Raw genomic sequence first — 19,027 nt, 5'->3', positions numbered from 1 at the left:
ACTACTTTTGAATTTAAAGCACAGCACTGTCACTGGAGTAGGAATTTATGATCTGTTGATGGTAGAAATGACAACAATACTCAGCCTGTATGTCATAGGCCAGAATCATAAAGTGACATGATTTGAAAACACTGTCCTCATTACTCCCTAAAAATTTATGTATTCCTATGACAACTTTTTATTATCTACTTGATGCTGTCTACAAATGCCCAGGACATCAAGTTTTACATGTTGTAAATTTGGACATCATTATATTTTTCCCTGCATCTCCAATTTCAGTTTTATAGAAATTCTTGTCATCTGTCTTTGCATTATCTGGTTTCTTTGCTATTTTAGATATTACAAAGATCCTAGACTTTATTTTAATCTATGCTGTCTAAATCCCCTTAGTGCTTGCATTTTCAGGAGTGTGTCCTTTGCACAAGAAGTGCCCCAGAGTGCTTGCACAGTTACTGTCTCTTCGTTCTCTGTCCCATCCCTTGCTATTCAGGTTTTCATTATATCCTTGTGTTTCATGTATGCTCTGAGACAGGTTTTTGGCTGGGTATCCAAACTATCATATTCATAATTCCTTGTTTTATGGTAACTCCACTTACTCCATCTTTTACAGCTTTTCCTATTCCCCCATTGCTTGCTTTTTACTCAGTACTCTCATAATTGGCAGTATTCCTTTTACAAACTATGCTTGTGCCAGACAGTGGTAGCGCACACCTTTAATCCCAGCAATTCCCAGCAATTGGGAGGCAGAGGCAGGCGGATTTCTGAGTTTGAGGCCAGCCTGGTCTACAGACTGAGTTCCAGGACAACCAGGACTATACAGAGAAACCCTGTCTCGAGAAACAAACAAACAAACAAACAAACAAATAAATAAAGCAAACTATGTTTGTATAACTTAGGCTGAAAGCACCAATAAGTTAAATGCATTTCTAGTATTTCTACATATAGCAGTATGTTAGTTATGAATTCACTTTTGGGCCAGGCAGTGGTGGCGCATGCCTGTAATCTTAGCACTCTGGGAAGCAGAGGCAGGTGGATTTCTGAGTTTGAGGCCAGCCTGGTCTACAGAGTGAGTTCCAGGACAGCCAGGGCTCTACAGAGAAACCCTGTCTCGACAAAACCAAATAAAAAAAAACAAACAAACAAACAAACAAAAAAAAAAAAAAACCTCCACTTTTGGGCCTGTGATCTTTAGAGTAAGTTTTGATCAGCTTCCAGGGTCATGTCTGTAATTCCTTTGTCAGCTGACCTCTGTTCAAACCAGTAAAGTTTCTGTTACCTACTTCTCACTACTACACTGGTATACATGCATTATCAGATGGGTTGGTATAACAGCACAAGGATCTGTATCTAGCCAGAGCCATTTATGACTCCTTACACACATCAACCTACAAAGCCCTGTTTAGCAGTTTGTATGCTAAGCCAACATAGCCAGTATCTGTTTAGTCACTGAATTGTCTTCTGACTTCTCAGATTATTCTTTATGAATATATAAAAACACATGATTTTTCTTATATTTTTATAACTTATTTAGTGATTTATCAATTATTAAAAATTGTTTTGGCATACCATGATTGATCTTTTGAGGCTGGGTTACCTCACTTAGTATGATGTTCTCCAGCTCCATCCATTTACCTAAGAATTTCATGAATTCATTGTTTCTAATGGTTGAATAGTACTCCATTGTGTATAGATACCACATTTTTTGCATCCACTCTTCTGTTGAGGGATATCTGGGTTCTTTCCAGCTTCTGGCTGTTATAAATAGGGCTGCTATGAACATAGTGGAGCACGTATCCTTATTACATGCTGGGGAATCCTCTAGGTATATGCCCAGGAGTGGTACAGCCGGATCTTCCGGAAATGACGTGCCCAGTTTTCTGAGGAACCTCCAGACTGCTTTGCAGAGTGGTTGTACCAATTTGCAGCCCCACCAACAGTGGAGGAGTGTTCCTCTTTCTCCACATCCTCGCCAACACCTGCTGTCTCCTAAATTTTTAATCTTAGCCATTCTGACTGGTGTAAGGTGAAATCTCAAGCTTGTTTTGATTTGCATTTCCCTAATGACTAATGAAGTTGAGCATTTTTTAAGATGCTTCTCAGCCATTTGAAGTTCTTCCGGTGAAAATTCTTTGTTTAGCTCTGTACCCCATTTTTAATAGGGTTATTTGGTTTTCTGGGGTCTAATTTCTCAATCATGGTATGCACTCACTAATAAGTGGATATTAACCTAGAAAACTGGAATACCCGAAGCATAATCCACACATCAAATGAGGTACAAGAAGAACGGAGGAGTGGCCCCTGGTTCTGGAAAGACTCAGTGTAGCAGTATAGGGCAAAACCAGAACAGGGAAGTGGGAAGGGGTGAATGGGAGAACAAGGGGAGGGAAGGGGATTTATGTGACTTTCGGGGAGTGGGGGGACCAGAAAAGGTGAAATCATTTTGACATGTAAATAAAAAATACATCGAATAAAAAAATTGTTTTGGGATTTTTGTAGCTCTTGAATTGAAGAATTATGTGTCTTGTAATTTGAGAAAACTTGCCTTCCTCATTCTTATGAAAACATTGAAAATATTCTAAATCTTACTTTCTCTTTGTAAGCACTACTGCACTGTGATAAGTTAGTGTGGAGGCTTTGCACATCCTTGTCTGTCTTCTGAGTAGAGTGGATTGATGACAGCTGTCTTCAGCTTGTGTAGTGATAGGTTTGGGATGTTCACTATTATCTTCATTAGACTCAGTGATTTTCCTTCTGTTTCACCTTCTTCAGACCCTTCATAGTGATCCACTGTGATATTTTGCTGTAGGCCTTTCATAGATATATTGACAGGGTTGTGAGCCTTCTCTCACTGATTGTACATAGTTTGTGCCTTGGTGTTGTTTGGTTTGTGCTTGTTGAAACTGTTTTGAGTCTCTGGAATAAAATCAAGTTGAGTTTACTTTCTGCATCTATTAGAGAGAAACATTTTACAGTTTACACTGGTGCACCTGTACTGTTGTTATTTTCTGTGTGTGTATTTCTATGGTCAGTTGCTTTCGGATCCAGGTAAGTCAGCTTTGTGTGATGACTGTACCACATTCCCCTTCTTTGTGTATTCTGCATTATTTTCTGTGCAAGTTTATAGTGGGATTTTTTGAAAGGAAATAGTGAATTTGGTGCTGCATATGTTTATTCCTCAGACAGTGTTAGAAGGAACACCGAGGGCCTGGATTTGCCCACTTGCTTATTCCTTGGCCTGTAGTGATGACATGGAAAGCTTACTTGCTTATTGTTCCTAGGAAATCAGTGTTTTCCTCATCAATTCTCATTAATTTTATAGGACAATCCATGGTACTCCATCATCTTTGTTTTCCCAATCTAAACTTCTGAGGCAGGGGCATTGAAAGAGACCATTCATATATCTGTTAAATGCCAAGAGAATCAGTTGATGTGAGAGAAATATAAGGTCAATGATACACATAAAAAGCACTGAATATTTGCTGATACCATGGTCATGACAACTTTCCTTAGTAATAATACCTCAGCATTCAGAATGAAGTCTTTTGTTTTTATTCATGCATAAGCATATGCATGTATTTGTGTGTATATATGTGTATGTATATATTTTGATATATATGCCAGGTGACCCATATCATACATTCTTTCTCTCATGTGAACCTATAAGAGTGATGACCAGAGATTAAATCCATAACAGCAAGGCTCCAACAATCTCATTGTATTCGTATTCATTACTGATAGAGAACCTGAGATCAGCCTGGAACTATGCCATGATTCATATATATGCATGTTCAGGAAGATTTACCACACCATTAGAAAAGTGGAGAACTGGCATAAAATTTTAGCAGAATTGAATTTTATTTAAAGACTTTTCTGGCTTTAATTGCAATATTTCACGTATTAATGCATTCATGTAGATGTCAAGGGATCAAGATCAATGCATACAATGGTGTGCATGGAAGTTAGAAAACATGGCCATATTGAAAGGAGTAGTAAATTGGAAATAGACATTTTTTTCTCATAACGAGTCGAAAACCTTCTTAGATGATGATGAAAATGGCTATAACTAAATCTGATGACAACTTAGTCTTTTGCAAAAGCCCTGGTATTTGGCAGATAGAATCTTTGTACTCCAAGACAAAAGGCACACATGGAAAGTGAATATACTGTGTCTAAATGATAGGATGAAGTGGAATCACATCAAAGGGTCAGATATCGTATTCTAGTGTGATGTCTACTGAAACACCATTCAGTTCTAGGCATCGATCATGGAAGACAGTAGCCATGGGTTCTTGAGTCTAGTAGACCCAGGAAGACAAATTCTCAGAAATAACTCTGAGTAATAGTGTTTTATAGCAGGTATACATGTGCTCTCTGTTTTTGTCTGGTGCTAGTTGATGTTAGAAAGATTTATCAGATTATACTCATATTCCTTTCCACACTAAATATGTCACTCCATGCTCTCATGCCTTTAGAAATGTTGACAAGATTTCTGGTGTGACTGGAGAGATGGCTCAGCAGTTAAGAGCACTGACTGCTCTTTCAAAGGTCCTGAGTTCAAATCCCACAACCATATGGTGGATCACAACTATCCATAATGAGATCTGACACCCTCTTCTGGCGTCTGTAGACAGCTACAGTGTACTTACATATAATAAATCAATCTTGAAAAAAAAAAGATTCCTAGTATTATTTTACTTTTAATGTATTTTTATGTGGTTTAGCCTTATCTATAATGGATTTTTATTAATTTCATCTTTTTGTTTCTCAAAGTGTGTTGTGAAATTTCAAGGAGAGGTCCAATATTTGAAACTGGGAGAAGAACAACAAAAAGAATGAGTGCTTCTCTGGTAAATACTCCACAGGTCAGTGTGCTGTACACATAACTTTTTGAAATCTCTTTATCATTCAAACCATTCAAAAGTTTTATCATCTATATATGATAATGTATGTAAAGGTCTTATTTTATATGATCTTCATTTTCTTATGGAGTTTTGAAAAATTAATGTTTAGACCTTTCACTTACATAACACCATTATACTTTCACTGGACTTTCAACTGTGTGGACATCCAATTTCCATGGACTGAAGACTTGCAGCTCTCAAAGAGAATCTATTGTAAATGATTCTTGAAAACTCTATCGATGGCTAACGTCTACATTAGATGGAGTTGGGTACTTTTACTTTAATGTGGAAGGAAAGTCTCATGTGTCACATAAGTTGCATTTCAGATATTTCAGGGTTCCAGACAAAAGCTTGTGGATGTGGATATAGAAATATGTTGACACCGATGTCATGAGCAATATATGGAAAAGAACTGTCACGACCCGCAGGACAGTCAACCAGGTTTCTGTAACTACCTAAGAAGAAGGCGGGGTGGGGCAAGAAACACAAAGAGGAGGACAGCAAGTCAGTATTCCGATCAAGCTGTCAAACTTTAATTTTCACACACAGCGTTATAAAAGCAAGCAAGCAGGTGTGGGGAGGGGTGAAGGGGGAAAGTCATTGTATTTGGGGAACAATCTCAGGGGGCTAGCATCATTCTTCAGGAACAGTTTCTCAGAATTGTCTCTCAGGATCTCAGGGAAGATTTGGCAGATGCAGTAGGAACTTGGCATCATATTTTGATCATGAGGAGAAGTGGAAAGGAGTTGCTATGGTAACCTAACCACAGGTGAGCTTCATTTGTTCGAGCCCACTCGAGTGAGCTCTGTATGTACTGACCATCTAGCTTACTTGGCTAATCTTTAAACTAGTACATTTCCTTCTAATGGTGGCCTAGAGAAAGCAAACTAGAAATTGCTGAGAGGAGGGGGTTTTGAGATCTCTATGAGAATGGCTCTTGGCAGAGAACAATTAGTAGAAGGATAAAATTATAAGAGTCCACTGTCTGTAATCCTAAAAGTAAAAATATTAGCTTCCTAGAGGCACAGATGATGGCAGGAATATTTGTATTTCTTTTGTCATAACACTGTATGTTTGTGAGCTGATCCAGATTGCAGTATTTTTTATTTTAAAAATTTTTTGTCTTTAATTAATTAATTAATTTATGTCTTTATACTCCAGATTTTACCACCCCCTGCAATCCACCCTGTGATTGTTACATATGGCATTCCTCCTAACCACCCCCCTGTCTCCACCAGGATTTCTCCACCCTCCTACCCATGTGCCAACACAACCAGATCTCTAAAATTCCTGGGGCCTGTAGTCTCTTGAGGGTTACGTGCATCTTGTCTGATTGAACATAGCCCCAGTTGTCCTCTGCTGTATATGTTTTGGGGGTCTTATATCAACTGGTGTATGGTGCATGGTTGATTTTCCAGTATCTGAGAGATCTGAGGGTCCAGGTTAATTGAGACTGCTAGTTCTCCTACAGGATTGCCCTCCTCCTCAGCTTCTTCTTGCCTTTCCCTAAATCAACCAGAGAGGTCAGTAGCTTCTGTCTATTGGTTGCTTGCAAATATCTGCATCTGACTCTTTCAGCTGCTTCTTGTGTTTTCTGGAGTGTGGACAAATTCGGTTCCTCTCTGTAAGCACTCCATGGTTCCAGTAACAGTGTCTGGCCTTGTGAGTTCCTCTTGAGCTAGAACCCACTTTGGGCCTGTTGCTGTACTTTCTTTTACCCAGTGTCTTCTGCATTGCGATCCCTGCAGTTCTTTCAGACAGGAAAAAATATGGGTCAGAGTTTTGACTGTGGTATGGCAACCCCCACACTCAATTGATGCCCTGGCTTTCTGCTGGAAGTGAGCTCTATAAGTTCCTTCTCCCTTTTGTCATGTATTAAATCTAAGGTCCCTCCCTTTGAGTCCTGAGAGTCTCTCACTTCCCAGTTCTCTGGTGCATTCTGGAGGGTCCCTGCAACCTCCTACCTCCTGAGGTTGCATGTTTCCATTCTTTCTGTTGGCCCTCAGGGCTTCAGTCCTTTTCCCCCACCCAACACCAGATCAGGTTCTCCTCTTCCCCGCTCCCCACCAGGCCCTTTCACTCCGAGGTCCCTCCCTCCTTACCTGTGATTGCTTTCTTTCAATATGTGCCTTGATGTTTAGTAAAGATTCGCTTACAAATGTGAATGTCCTTGCATTTGGGACATAGATGTTCACAATTGAGAGTTTCTTTTGGTAGATTTTGCCTTTGATGTGAATGAAGTGTTGTCCTTCCTCATTTTTTTTTTAATCACTTTTTGTTGAAAGTCAGTTTTCTTTGATATTTGAATGGCTACTCCAGCTTGTTGTTTGGGACCATTTGCTTGGAATTTCTTTTCCAATTTTGTTCCCTTTTCTTCTTTAGAAGGAAGAATTGTTCATCTACTGTGTTTCTTCTTCCCTGAAATGGCATGTTGCACCAGTAAAACTGAAGGGTTGTGTTGATGTTTTTATTTTTTCAATATTTTTTACATATATAATTGAGCATCTGCATGTTTTTATGTACAATGAATGATACATTATGAGCCTAGATTCCTGGGTTCAGTATCAAACCCTTGAGACTGAAGTCACCACAAGTGCATTTACCTCTTAGGGATTTTTTTCATGCCCCAGTATTATATTTCTGATGCTCATTTGTTACAGACATAATGTTTAACCTGGATATAAGGTTCTTCATATGTAAATATCCTTAGTCTGTGCCCGTTGTTTCAGAATCCACCTGCCCCAAAAGGAAATGACTTAAAAAAAAAAAAAAGAGAGAGAGAAAGAACCTGTGACTAGAATTTTTGGAATGCTTTTTCTACCATAATTACATAAATGATTGGAGCAAAGTGAGCAGAATTTTTTGGCTACAAGATGGATTCTTTCATATCTATATTTGCTTGGTTATATTATGTCCCAGCCACTAGGAAGGAGGAGAATTTTCAGAAGTGTAGTAAATTGCCAAGTAAGATTTTCAGCTTCTGAATATACAAGAAGTTCCACTTTTCCCATGGGCCATTTCTCGCCTCTGTCTGTAAAATATCATTTTACAGGTTATTCTGAGCCACCATGGCAACACTGTTGTTGTGTTCAGACACACCAGAAGAGGGCATCAAATTTCCAATAAAGATAGTTGTGAGCCACAATTTGATTGCTTGTAATTTAGCTCAGGTACTCTGGAAGAGCAGTCAGTGCTCTTAAACCCTGAGCCATTTCCCCAACCCTGGTTATTCTAATTCTTGGTCAAGAATATACTTTCATAAAATAATTCCCTTAAGTATTTGATCCTATATGTCATTTTGAATTTTATATATGTTATGACTTTGTAGATTTTTTTCTGGGTTTTTTTTTTTTTGTTGTTGTTTTTGTTTTTGTTTTTGTTTTGGGGGGTTTTGGGGGAGGGGTTTTTTTTTTTGGTATTTTTTGAGACAGGGTTTCTCTGTGTAGCCCTGGCTGTCCTGGAACTCACTCTGTAGACCAGGCTGGCCTCGAACTAAATCCACCTGCCTCTGCCTCTGCCTCCCAGAGTGCTGGGATTACAGATGTGCGCCACCACCGCCTGGCGATTTTTTCTCTTTAAGGAGGAAAAAAACTTGGTCATTTATTCCATTCATTAGTTTTCTATTTCATATTTTACCTGTTTATTTATTTGTTTGTTTTATTTTTATATATAAAGTTTATAGACTTTTACATGGGCCTCAAAATGTCAAACAGATGTGCAGTCATGTGAGACACATCGTTACACAGGATTGAACTAGTGTCCATATTTGAATAAGGTGGACATTGTATAATGGGACACATATTTTTCCTCATCATAACTTGACCATCTGTGATTTGACACTGGTTTTATATTTAATATCAATGAATACTTCATAAAAGTACCTTAATGAATAAAGATACCAAATGTACATGGTATGTTCTGCAAATGTTTGCAGCTTTTAAGGTGACTACATCATGCATTCTCAGAGAGATATAAATGCAAGGAAGTCTACGTATTTTAGGAAAGTAAATTTTGTAGAGTAAACATCTTTTTTTGTATGATGTATGTTGGTTACATTTGCCTGAAATTATGTGTATGTGCTGTATATTCTCCCTGCCAGTGGTGCTCAGCAAAGATTAATGCATTTTAAAGAACTGTGTTTAAAAATACATTGTGTAGTGACATGAGGATTCTGGGAAACAAATTTCATAGTAGAGAACTTTAAAAGATATTATACAATCCCAACTGCACACACAAATTTTCAGTGTAGTGCTGGTTGCAAATTTTTCATTTGCTGCTAAGGTCCCAGAAAACCACAGAAAATTCTTGAAGGTGAGAGCCTTAATGAATTAGAGCATTGTAGTAAGTCATTGTATAGATTGTCTATGGAAGAGCAGTAATTCATAACTTCAGACGCATCTCCATAAAACTTAGAAAACATTTGTCCTTCAATATTTTCCTTTCCTCTTCTGTATTAGAAAGTATCTCCTATTCTTAAGGGCTTTTTATTAATATAGGAAAACAATTTTGTCCAGTAGCAAATAAGTAGTTTTCCATTGCAGGGTCTGTTAACCTTCAAGGATGTGACTCTGGACTTCTCACGGGAGGAATGGGAATGTCTCAGTTTTGCTCATCGGGCATTGTACATGGATGTGATGGTGGAGAATTACATCAATCTATTGTTTGTGGGTAAGACTACACTTGTTGAATTCCTGAATCATTATTTGAATTTTCTTACATTCTGTTTATGTAAACTCATTGAAATATCAAGAGACCACTAGAATAAGGAAAGCTGTGGTTAGAATCACTTTTTCATGATATTTACTTTACAGTTCTCTGGTTTCTTTGGAAGAGTATCCAGTACTATATTTTTTGAGGTCTTTCCATACCTCTTATATTGCTTTAATTGGAAACATCTGAGTTGAAAAACAGTATTCAGAATAAACAATAATATTTCTATAAACATAATAATTTCAGCACTTAATTTTACAAGTATATTAAACTCTTTACTTATGATTTTTCAGCCTTAATGTTGTTCGCCCCGCCCGCCCGAGACAGAGTTTCTCCATAAAGCCCTGGCTGTCCTGGAACTCACTCTGTAGACCAGGCTGGCCTCCAACTCAGAAATCCGCCTGCCTCTGCCTCTGAAGTTCTGGGATTAAAGCATGCACCACCACCGCCCAGCCTTAATATTGGTTTTATTATCAAAACACTTGTGTCCAATTAAGCAATTCTCTACAAACCACAAATTGTAGTACTTCCTGTCGGATAGAAAGAGAAAAATGTAAACAGTAAGCAACTCTTTTAAACAGAGACAAAGCCCACATGACGTTTTGATATTAGACATTCTGTTTGTACAAGTTGGAATCTCCAGGTCGTTTTAATTTCCATTACTTTGTTCACTAACTACTTTCAAGGTTTCTTTAAGTGATTTTCAGCCATTTGACATTCTTTGTTTTGAGTTTTCTATTTAGTTCTATACCCCTTTTTTGGGGGGATTGTTGTTTCTTCATGGTTATCTTCTTACATCCTTTTTTTTTTTCATTTTGGGTTTCAGCCCTCTGTTGAGCATGGGATTAGAGAATATTTTTCCCAACCTGTAGGTTGCTAGTTTGTCTTTTTGACTTACAAAAACTGTCCAGTTTCATGAGGTCACATTTATTGATTATTGATCTTAGAGTCTGAGCCACTGGAATTCTATATATGAATTTTCTGCCTGAGCCAGGGAGTTTGAGGCCCTTTCTAAATTTGTCTCTTATTAGATTCAGTGCATTTGGTTTTATGTTAATGTCCTTGATCTACTTGGACTTTAGCTTTGTGCACAGTGATAGGTATGTATCTATTTTCCTTTTTCTACATACAGAGTGCCAGTTAGACCAGCACCATTTATTGAAGATGCTTTCTGTTTTTTGTTGCATATTTTTGGCTTCTTTGCCAAAGATCCAGTGTCCATAAGTACGTGATTTTATTTCTGGATCTTCACTTCTTATCCATTGTTCAACCTGTCTGTCTCTGTACCAATACCATGTTGTTTTAATCACTATTTCGGTGTAGTGTAGCTTGTAGTCTAGGATGGTAATTTCCCATAGTTCTTTTATTGTTAATAATTGTTTTACACCGGGCAGTGGTGGCGCACGCCTGTAATCCCAGCACTCTGGGAGGCAGAGGCAGGCGGATTTCTGAATTCAAGGCCAGCCTGGTCTACAGAGTGAGTTCCAGGACAGCCAGGGCTATACAGAGAAATCCTGTCTCAAAAACAACAAAAAAAAAAAAAACCAAAAAAAAAAATTGTTTTAGCTACTCTGGGTTTTATTGCTTTTCCAGATAAATTTGAGAATTTGTTTTTCCATATCTTTGAAGAATTTTGTTGGAATTTTGATGGTAACTGCATTAAATTTGTAGATTGCTTTTGGTTGGATGAGCATTGTTACTATCTTACTTTGACCAATTCATGGACATGGTAGATCTCTCTATTTTCTGAGGTCTTATTCAATTTCTTTCTTGAGAGACTTGAAGTTCTTGATATTTCACTTGTTTGCTTAGAGGTTACCCCAAGATTTTTTACATTATTTGTGACTACTTTGAAGGGTGTTGTTTCTCTAATTCCTTTCTCATCCCATTTATCCTTTTTATAAAGGAAGACTACTGATTTATATGAGTTAATTATATACAGCTACCTTGTCAAAGTTTTTTTTTTATCAGCTATAGAAGAACTCTGCTAGAATTTTTGGGATTGTTTATGTATACTGTCATATCATCACATGGTATCTGTCTAGAAAACCATCCATTTCATCTAGATTTTATAGTTTTGTTGAATATAGGCTTTTGTAGTAGGATCTGATGATTTTTGGAATGTCTTCCATTGTGTTGTTATGTGTCTCTTTTCATTTTTGTTTTTTTTAGTTTGGATACTGTCTCTGGGCCCTTTAGTTTGGCTAGGAGTTTATCTTTTTTTGATTTTTGCAAAAAAAAAAAAAAAAAAAAAAAAAAAAAAAAAAAAACCAAAGCATTGTTGTTTTTCTTGATTATTTGTATAGTTATTTTTGTTTCTATTTGGTTGATTTCAGCTCTGACTATTTGCTGTTATCTACTCCTCTTGGGTATGTTTGCATCTTTTTGTTCTAGAGTTCTCAGATATGCTCTTGAGTTGCTAGTGTAGGATCTCTCCCACGGCTTTACCAGGGCACTCAGTGTTCTATAAGTTAGGGTATGGTGTGTCTTCATATTCATTCAATTTCAGGAAATCTTTAATTTCTATTGTTATTTCTTACCTGACTAATTTATCATAGAGTAGGGAGTTATTCAGTTTCCAGGGTTATGTGAGTTTTCTGTTGTTTGTGTTGTTATTAATAAAGACCAGCCTTAGTCTGAAGAGATGGCTCAGTGGATAAGAGCACTGACTGCTCTTCCAAAGGTCTTGAGTTCAAATCCTAGCAACCACATGGTGGCTCACGGGCATCCATAATGAGATTGATGTCCTCTTCTGGGTGTGTGAAGACATTTACCGTGTACTTACATATAATAAGTAAATCTTCTAAAAGAAGAACAGCCTTACTCTGTGGTGATCTGATAGGCTTCATGAGATTATTTCAATCCTCTTGTATCAGTTGAAGGTTTTTTTGTGCCTGATTATATGGTCAGTTTTGAAGAAGGTACCATGAGGTGCTGAGAAGCATGTACATTCTCTTAGTTTAGGGTGAAATGTTCTGTAGATTGCTGCTAAATCAATTTGGTTTATAACCTCTATAAATTTCACTGTGTCTCTGTTTTGTTTTTGTTTTAGTGACCTATCCATTAGTGAGAATTGGGAATTGAAGCCTTCCCCTTTTATTGTGTGGGGTTCAGTGTGTATTTTGAGCTTTAGTAAAATTTTTTATTAATGTGAGTGCCCTTGTATTTGCATAGGTGTTCAGAATTAACACTGATCTTTGGTGGATTTTTCTTTGATGAATATGAAGTATCTGTCTGTCCTCTTCTTACTTGAAAACTTTTGGTTGAAAGTCTATTATATTGAATATTATCTGCTTGTTTCTTGGGAGCATTTGCTTGGAAGACATTTCCCCCATTTTACTCTGAGATAGTGTCTGTCTTTGTTATTGAGGTGCGTTTTTTTTGGAAGTAGCAAAATTCTAATCCTGTTTATATACCCAGTCTGTTAGCCTATGTCTTCTTCTTCTTCTTCTTTTTTGGGGGGGGAGGGGTTCATTTGATTTATTGGAGACAGGGTTTCTCTGTATAGCCCTGGCTGTCCTGGAACTCACTCTGTAGACTAGGCTGGCCTCAAACTCAGAAATCTGCCTACCTCTGCCTCCCAGAGTGCTAGGATTACAGGCGTGCACCACCACCGTCGGACTAGCATGTCTTTTTATAGCAGAATTGAGTCTGTTGATATTGAGAAATAGTCAAGACAGATGACTGTTTGTTCCTTTTATGTTTGCTTTGGTGGGTGGCTTTATGTGCTTGTGGCTCTCTTCTTTTGGCTTTGTTGTGAGATGATTATTATCTTTTTTTCCCTGTGGTATAAGTACCCACATTTTGTGGAGTTTTCCTTTCTAGAATACTCTAAGGCTGCATTGGTTTAAAGATATTGTTTAAATTTCATTTAGTGTTGGAATATTTTGGTTTTTACATCTTTGCTGATGGAGAGTTTTGCTTTGTATAGTAGCCTGGGCTGCCATTTAAGTTCTCTTTGGGTCAGCATGACCTCTGTGCAATCTCTCTTGGCTTAGGTCTGCCTTTATATGAGACTTGGGCTTTTTCTCTTTCAGCTTTTAATATTGTTTCTTTGTTCTGTGCTTTTAGTGTTTTGAATATTATGTGATAAGAGGATGTTTTTTCTGGTCCAATGTATTTGGTGTTCTATAGGATTTTTTGTATATTTATGGTCTTCTCTTTCATTAGGTTGGGGATGTTTTCTTCCTTGATTTTGTTGAAGGTATTTTATGGCGGTTTGAGCTGGGAATCATTGATCTCGTCCATTCCTATTATTCTTAGATTTTTGTCTTTTCATTATGTGCTGGTTTTCCTGGATGTTTTGGGTTATGAGATTTTTATGTTTTTAATTTTCTTTGATTGTTTTGTCACAGTCATTTAAGGTATCTTTTATGCCTGATGTTCTCTATTCTATCTTCTATATTATGTTGGTGGTGCTTATGTCTGTAATTCATGAACTCTTTCCTAGGTTTTTCATTTCAGGATTTGCCTCCATTTGTGTTTTCTTTATTGTTTTTACATCCACTTTCTGGTTTTGGATTACTTTATTCATTTTTTCACATATTTGACTGTGTTTTCCTATATTTCTTTAAGGGATTTATTTGTTTCCTCTTTAATGTCTTCTACCTATTTACCCACATTTTCCCGTATTTTTTCAGTTAGTTATTATAGCCTCTTTAAAGGCCTCTATTATCTTCTTGACATAGTATTTTAGATCAGCTTCCTTATTTTCTGGTGCATTGTTGTACCAAGTGTTGCTGTGATGGGAGAACTATATTCTGATGATGCCAAAGTATATTGGCTTCTGTTGTTTATGCTCTTCCACCTGCCTCTCACCATCTGGTTATCCCTGGTCCTAGGTGGTCTGAGTGTCTTTGACTGATGCCTGCCTCTTTTGTCTGTGAGTTGCTGCCAGTCTCCTGGTAGGCCAGTTGACCTGGCTATAGCAAACCCCAAGTCAGGCCTTCAGATTGTGGGGCTGTTGCCTTTTTTGTTGCTGTTTTCCTAGGAGATCTTCAGACTGTGAGGTCTGTTGCCCTGCATGATCCAGAAGAGTTGCCCTGTGTGCAGTGGATTTGCTGGATTCCTTGAGACTATGGTGTTTTCAGAGGTTCAGACAGCGTGGTGTTCTGCTGAGGGAGAAGGAGCAGGCTAAAGGGGAGTGGAATTCGTAATGCATGGGTTTGGGGGTGGATGGGTCCAGAGACCACTGGGCTCCTTGGGATTTCCAGTGGCTTTAACTGGCAGAGAAGGTTCCTTACAAGTTGCCCTGAATATACCAGACCTCCCAACATCTCTAGGTCCACAGTGTCCCCAGGCAACATGGTGATATCCTCATTTAGGTCTTTTTTTAAACAATGCTAATGGTTTTATGTAGATATAAAGGTATATTTTTATTGGAGAATATTGATGTTACTTTTTTATTTACATTTTGACATGTGGTCCACTGATACAGTACAGCATGAGCTTTTTGTTGTTGTTGTTGTTGTTTTCGAGACAGGGTTTCTCTGTGTAGCCCTGGCTGTCCTGGAACTCACTCTGTAGACCAGGCTGGCCTCAAACTCAGAAATCCACCTGCCTCTGCCTCCCAAGTGCTGGGATTAAAGGCATGCATCACCACTGTCCAGCCCTGCATGATCTTAATCCTAGTAATTTGCTCGGTGAAACAAGCATCTATAGATTACATCATTAATTTCTAGATGACTAAGTTACGCAGTGTCACTATGAATCAAATTTTAATAAAAATTTAGAGGTACACTGTTCAGAGATCTGGTTAGTGGAAGTTCAGTACTGATCACTTATTTGTCCTAGCTTCTGCAAAGTGCAGTTTTTAAAACAAGATTTAGAAGGGTATTATCGTATCTTGTCAGTTGATATATATCAGAATTGAGGGTTTCCTGGGGATACTTGTAATTGTTATGAAAAAAAGCGAAACCTGTTTTGAGGGCACAAATTCTTGAGAAGATCTAGTTATCCTGAAATGTCGGCAGACACTCATTACTGAATCTCTTTTTTCTCAATACAGTAATCCCTGATATGTCTATTTGTACTTTTTCAGAAAATCATCTCATATGTGGAAAACATGGGAAGGTCTTAGATCAAGACATAGAGTGCAGTGCCAATGACCATGTGAATATGCAAGAGAAGTCTTATAAATGTAATGAACTTAGCAAAATGATTAATGAATCCACCCAAAGTACACCTTATAAAACTGACCACAGAGATGCCTCACTTCAATCCCCAAACCTGAAAAGACTTAAAGTTGGGAAAACCAGAGAAGTATCCAAAGATGAAGACTGTGTAAAGTGTTTAAATGAGTGCTCTATAAATAATCTAAATCAAGGAATACACATACATAAGAAAGGATATAACAGTACAGAATTTGATAAGGGTGTTGCGCCTAACCATGAACTGATGCTGAAACAAACCAATAATGGCAAGAAGCTTTACAAATGCAGTGAATGTGACAAATGCTTTACCCACAAAGACAGTCTTAGAATTCATCATAGAACTCATACAAGAGAGAAACCTTACAAATGCAGTGAATGTGACAAATGTTTTATCAAAAAATCCCTTCTTCAAATTCATCAGAGAATTCATGCAGGAGAGAAACCTTACAAATGCAGTGAGTGTGACAAATGCTTTACCCGAAAATGCCTTCTTCGAAGTCATCAGAGAATGCATGCAGGAGCGAAACCTTACAAATGTAGTAAATGTGACAAATGCTTTATTGACAATCACAGTCTTAGAATTCATCATAGAACTCATACAGGAGAGAAACCTTACAAATGCAGTGAATGTGACAAATGCTTTACTGGCAAAGGCAGTCTTAAAGTTCATCATAGAATTCATACAGGAGAGAAACCTTACAAATGCAGTGAATGTGACAGATGCTTTACTTACAAAGGCAGTCTTAGAATTCATCATAGAACTCATACAGCAGAGAAACCTTACAAATGCAGTGAATGTGACAAATACTTTACTTACAAAGGCAATCTTAGAATTCATCATAGAACTCATACAAGAGAGAAACCTTACAAATGCAGTGAATGTTACAAATGCTTTACTTACAAAAGCAGTCTTAAAATTCATCATAGAATTCATACAGGAGGGAAACCTTACAAATGCAGTGAGTGTGACAAATGCTTTACCCGAAAATGCCGTCTTCGAAGTCATCAGAGAATGCATGCAGGAGAGACACCTTACAAATGTAGTAAATGTGACAAATGCTATATTGACAATTGCAGTCTTAGAATTCATCATAGAACTCATACAGGAGAGAAACCTTACAAATGCAGTGAATGTGACAAATGCTTTACTGACCAAGGCAGTCTTAGAACTCATCATAGAATTCATACAGGAGAGAAACCTTACAAATGCTGTGAATGTGACAAAGGCTTTACCCGAAAATCCCATCTTCAAATTCATCAGAGCATTCATACAGGAGAGAAACCTTACAAATGCAGTGAATGTGACAAATGCTTTAGCGACAAACGCAGTCTTAGAATTCATCAGAAAATTCATACAGGAGAGAAACCTTACAAATGCAGTGAATGTGACAAATGCTTTCAGTACAAAGTTAGTTTGCAATGTCATCAGCTTGTTCATACAGGAGAGAAACCATACAAATGCAGTGAATGTGGCAAATGCTTTAGTGACAAAGGCAGTCTTAGAATTCATCGGACAATTCATACAGGAGAGAAACCTTACAGATGCAGTGAATGTGACAAATGCTTCCAGTACAAAGGTAGTCTGCGATGTCACCAACTTGTTCATACAGGAGAGAAACCTTACAAATGCAGTGAATGTGACAAATGCTTCCAGTACAAAGGTAGTCTGCGATGTCACCAGCTTGTTCATACAGGAGAGAAGCCTTACAAATGCAGTGAATGTGACAAATGCTTTACTGACAAAGGCAGTCTTAGAAGTCATCATAGAACTCATACAGGTGAGAAACCTTACAAATGCAGTGAATGTTACAAATGCTTTACCAAAAAATGCCATCTTCATCTTCATCAGCGAATTCATACAGGAGAGAAACCTTACAAATGCAGTGAGTGTGACAAATGCTTTACCCAAAAATGCCATCTTCAAAATCATCAGAGAATTCATACAGGAGAGAAACCTTAGAGATGGAGTAAATGTGAAAATTGCTTTACTGACAAAGGCAGTCTTAGAATTCTTCATAGAACTCATTTAGATGAGAAACTTTACAAATGCAAATAATGCCCTACAGAACATAATTATTACAAGTAGGCAAAACTTGTGAAAACATTCATGCCATGTACAAATCTCAGATAATGTGTACTATTTCTGTGGGGAAATACTTTGAAAATATGACATTGTAGGAAAGTTACTTGTTCACCCTGAAATAATAAAAGATAAAAACCAAGTAGGGAAGCCAAAAGAATATAGTATTTTTGGACACTTTCCTTGAAACTGAAATAAATGATTCAAAAGGAAAGCTAATTAAGGTATGTAATACACCTTTCAAACTGGTTAATAATACTGACAGCATTCTTTTGATATTTAACTCACATAAAGAAATTCAGACAAATCTTACTTAAATGAGGATTTGATACACTGAGCCACCAAACAAAATCAGATGTTCTTTATCCTATAGAGATGCCTACAGGGCTGGGCAGTGATGATGCATGCTTTTAATCCCATTAATTTGGGACCAGATGCAGACAGATTTCTGAGTTCCAGGCTAGCCTGGCCTACTCAGAGAAACCTCTCAAAAAAAAAAAAAAAGATGACTATAGATATTCTTGGAGTATCCATTATTCATAATCTCTATCAAATGCTGGATTTAAATCCAGGATAACAACTTACTATGTGTCCCTTGTGCTCTCATCAGAAAGATCATTGTCATGTAAGTATATCTAATAAAGCTTATTGATTAATCCAGTTTGATTTGGGTTTGTTTGTTTTTCTTTGTTTCTTTGTTTCTTTCTTTCTTTTTGATCATTTTCCACTTGGGATGCTTAGATGAATATATGTTGTGTCTCCCCAGGAAATGTCTCTCATGAAAAATATAAGAGAGCCATTAAAATTTTCTGCAAGGTTATAACATGAACTTAATACTAGTGATTTTCCATATGTGGATAACAACTCCTTTGGAGGGTAAAATGACCCTGTCACAGGTTGATTAAGAGCAAATGAAAACATGTATTTCCAAGGTCTTAGGATTGGGAAATGAATTCTTTGACTCTCAGTGACTCTACCCACATGAAATAATTTGGGAGCGTCAACCATAAGTCTTTCTTTCATGAATTCTTAGGAATGAATGAGAGAAAAGTCTACCAAACTATAAATAAAAATATGGCTTCATTTTCAGGGATAGACATCCATATTGTGCTGTATAACTACATGTCTCTAAACTCTTTAATAGCATTTGATTGAGCCAAATTCCAATAAAACTCAGAACAATG

General features: G+C 37.4%; 3 protein-coding genes across 9 annotated transcripts in view; 2 read left to right on the top strand and 1 right to left on the bottom strand.

The window, feature by feature from the left end:
• The window catches only part of LOC127681615 (oocyte zinc finger protein XlCOF6-like), a 988,257-nt gene extending 970,465 nt beyond the window's left edge, over nt 1–17,792 (top strand). For 5 of the 6 annotated variants that reach the window (XM_052178087.1, XM_052178089.1, XM_052178088.1 and 2 more), the window contains 3 exons: nt 4,771–4,862; nt 9,443–9,569; nt 15,652–17,780. In XM_052178087.1, the coding sequence (XP_052034047.1) occupies nt 4,833–4,862; nt 9,443–9,569; nt 15,652–17,723 (2,229 nt within the window). In that variant the 5' untranslated portion in view covers nt 4,771–4,832 and the 3' untranslated portion in view covers nt 17,724–17,780. Of the gene's footprint in view, nt 1–4,770; nt 4,863–9,442; nt 9,570–15,651 lie in introns of all 6 variants that reach the window. The other variant, XM_052178084.1, reaches the window with a different exon arrangement.
• The window catches only part of LOC127681614 (zinc finger protein 665-like), a 233,961-nt gene that overhangs the window by 101,345 nt on the left and 113,589 nt on the right, over nt 1–19,027 (top strand). The window lies entirely within an intron of this gene.
• The window catches only part of LOC127681600 (oocyte zinc finger protein XlCOF6-like), a 1,434,619-nt gene that overhangs the window by 1,358,289 nt on the left and 57,303 nt on the right, over nt 1–19,027 (bottom strand). The gene's annotated exons all lie outside the window — the stretch shown is intronic.

Source organism: Apodemus sylvaticus, chromosome 3, assembly GCF_947179515.1.
Source record: "Apodemus sylvaticus chromosome 3, mApoSyl1.1, whole genome shotgun sequence".
In the NCBI taxonomy this organism is placed as follows: Eukaryota; Metazoa; Chordata; class Mammalia; order Rodentia; family Muridae; genus Apodemus; species Apodemus sylvaticus.
The sequence above is the reverse complement of the archived record's forward strand: the minus strand, read 5'-3'. Positions and strand labels throughout refer to the sequence as shown.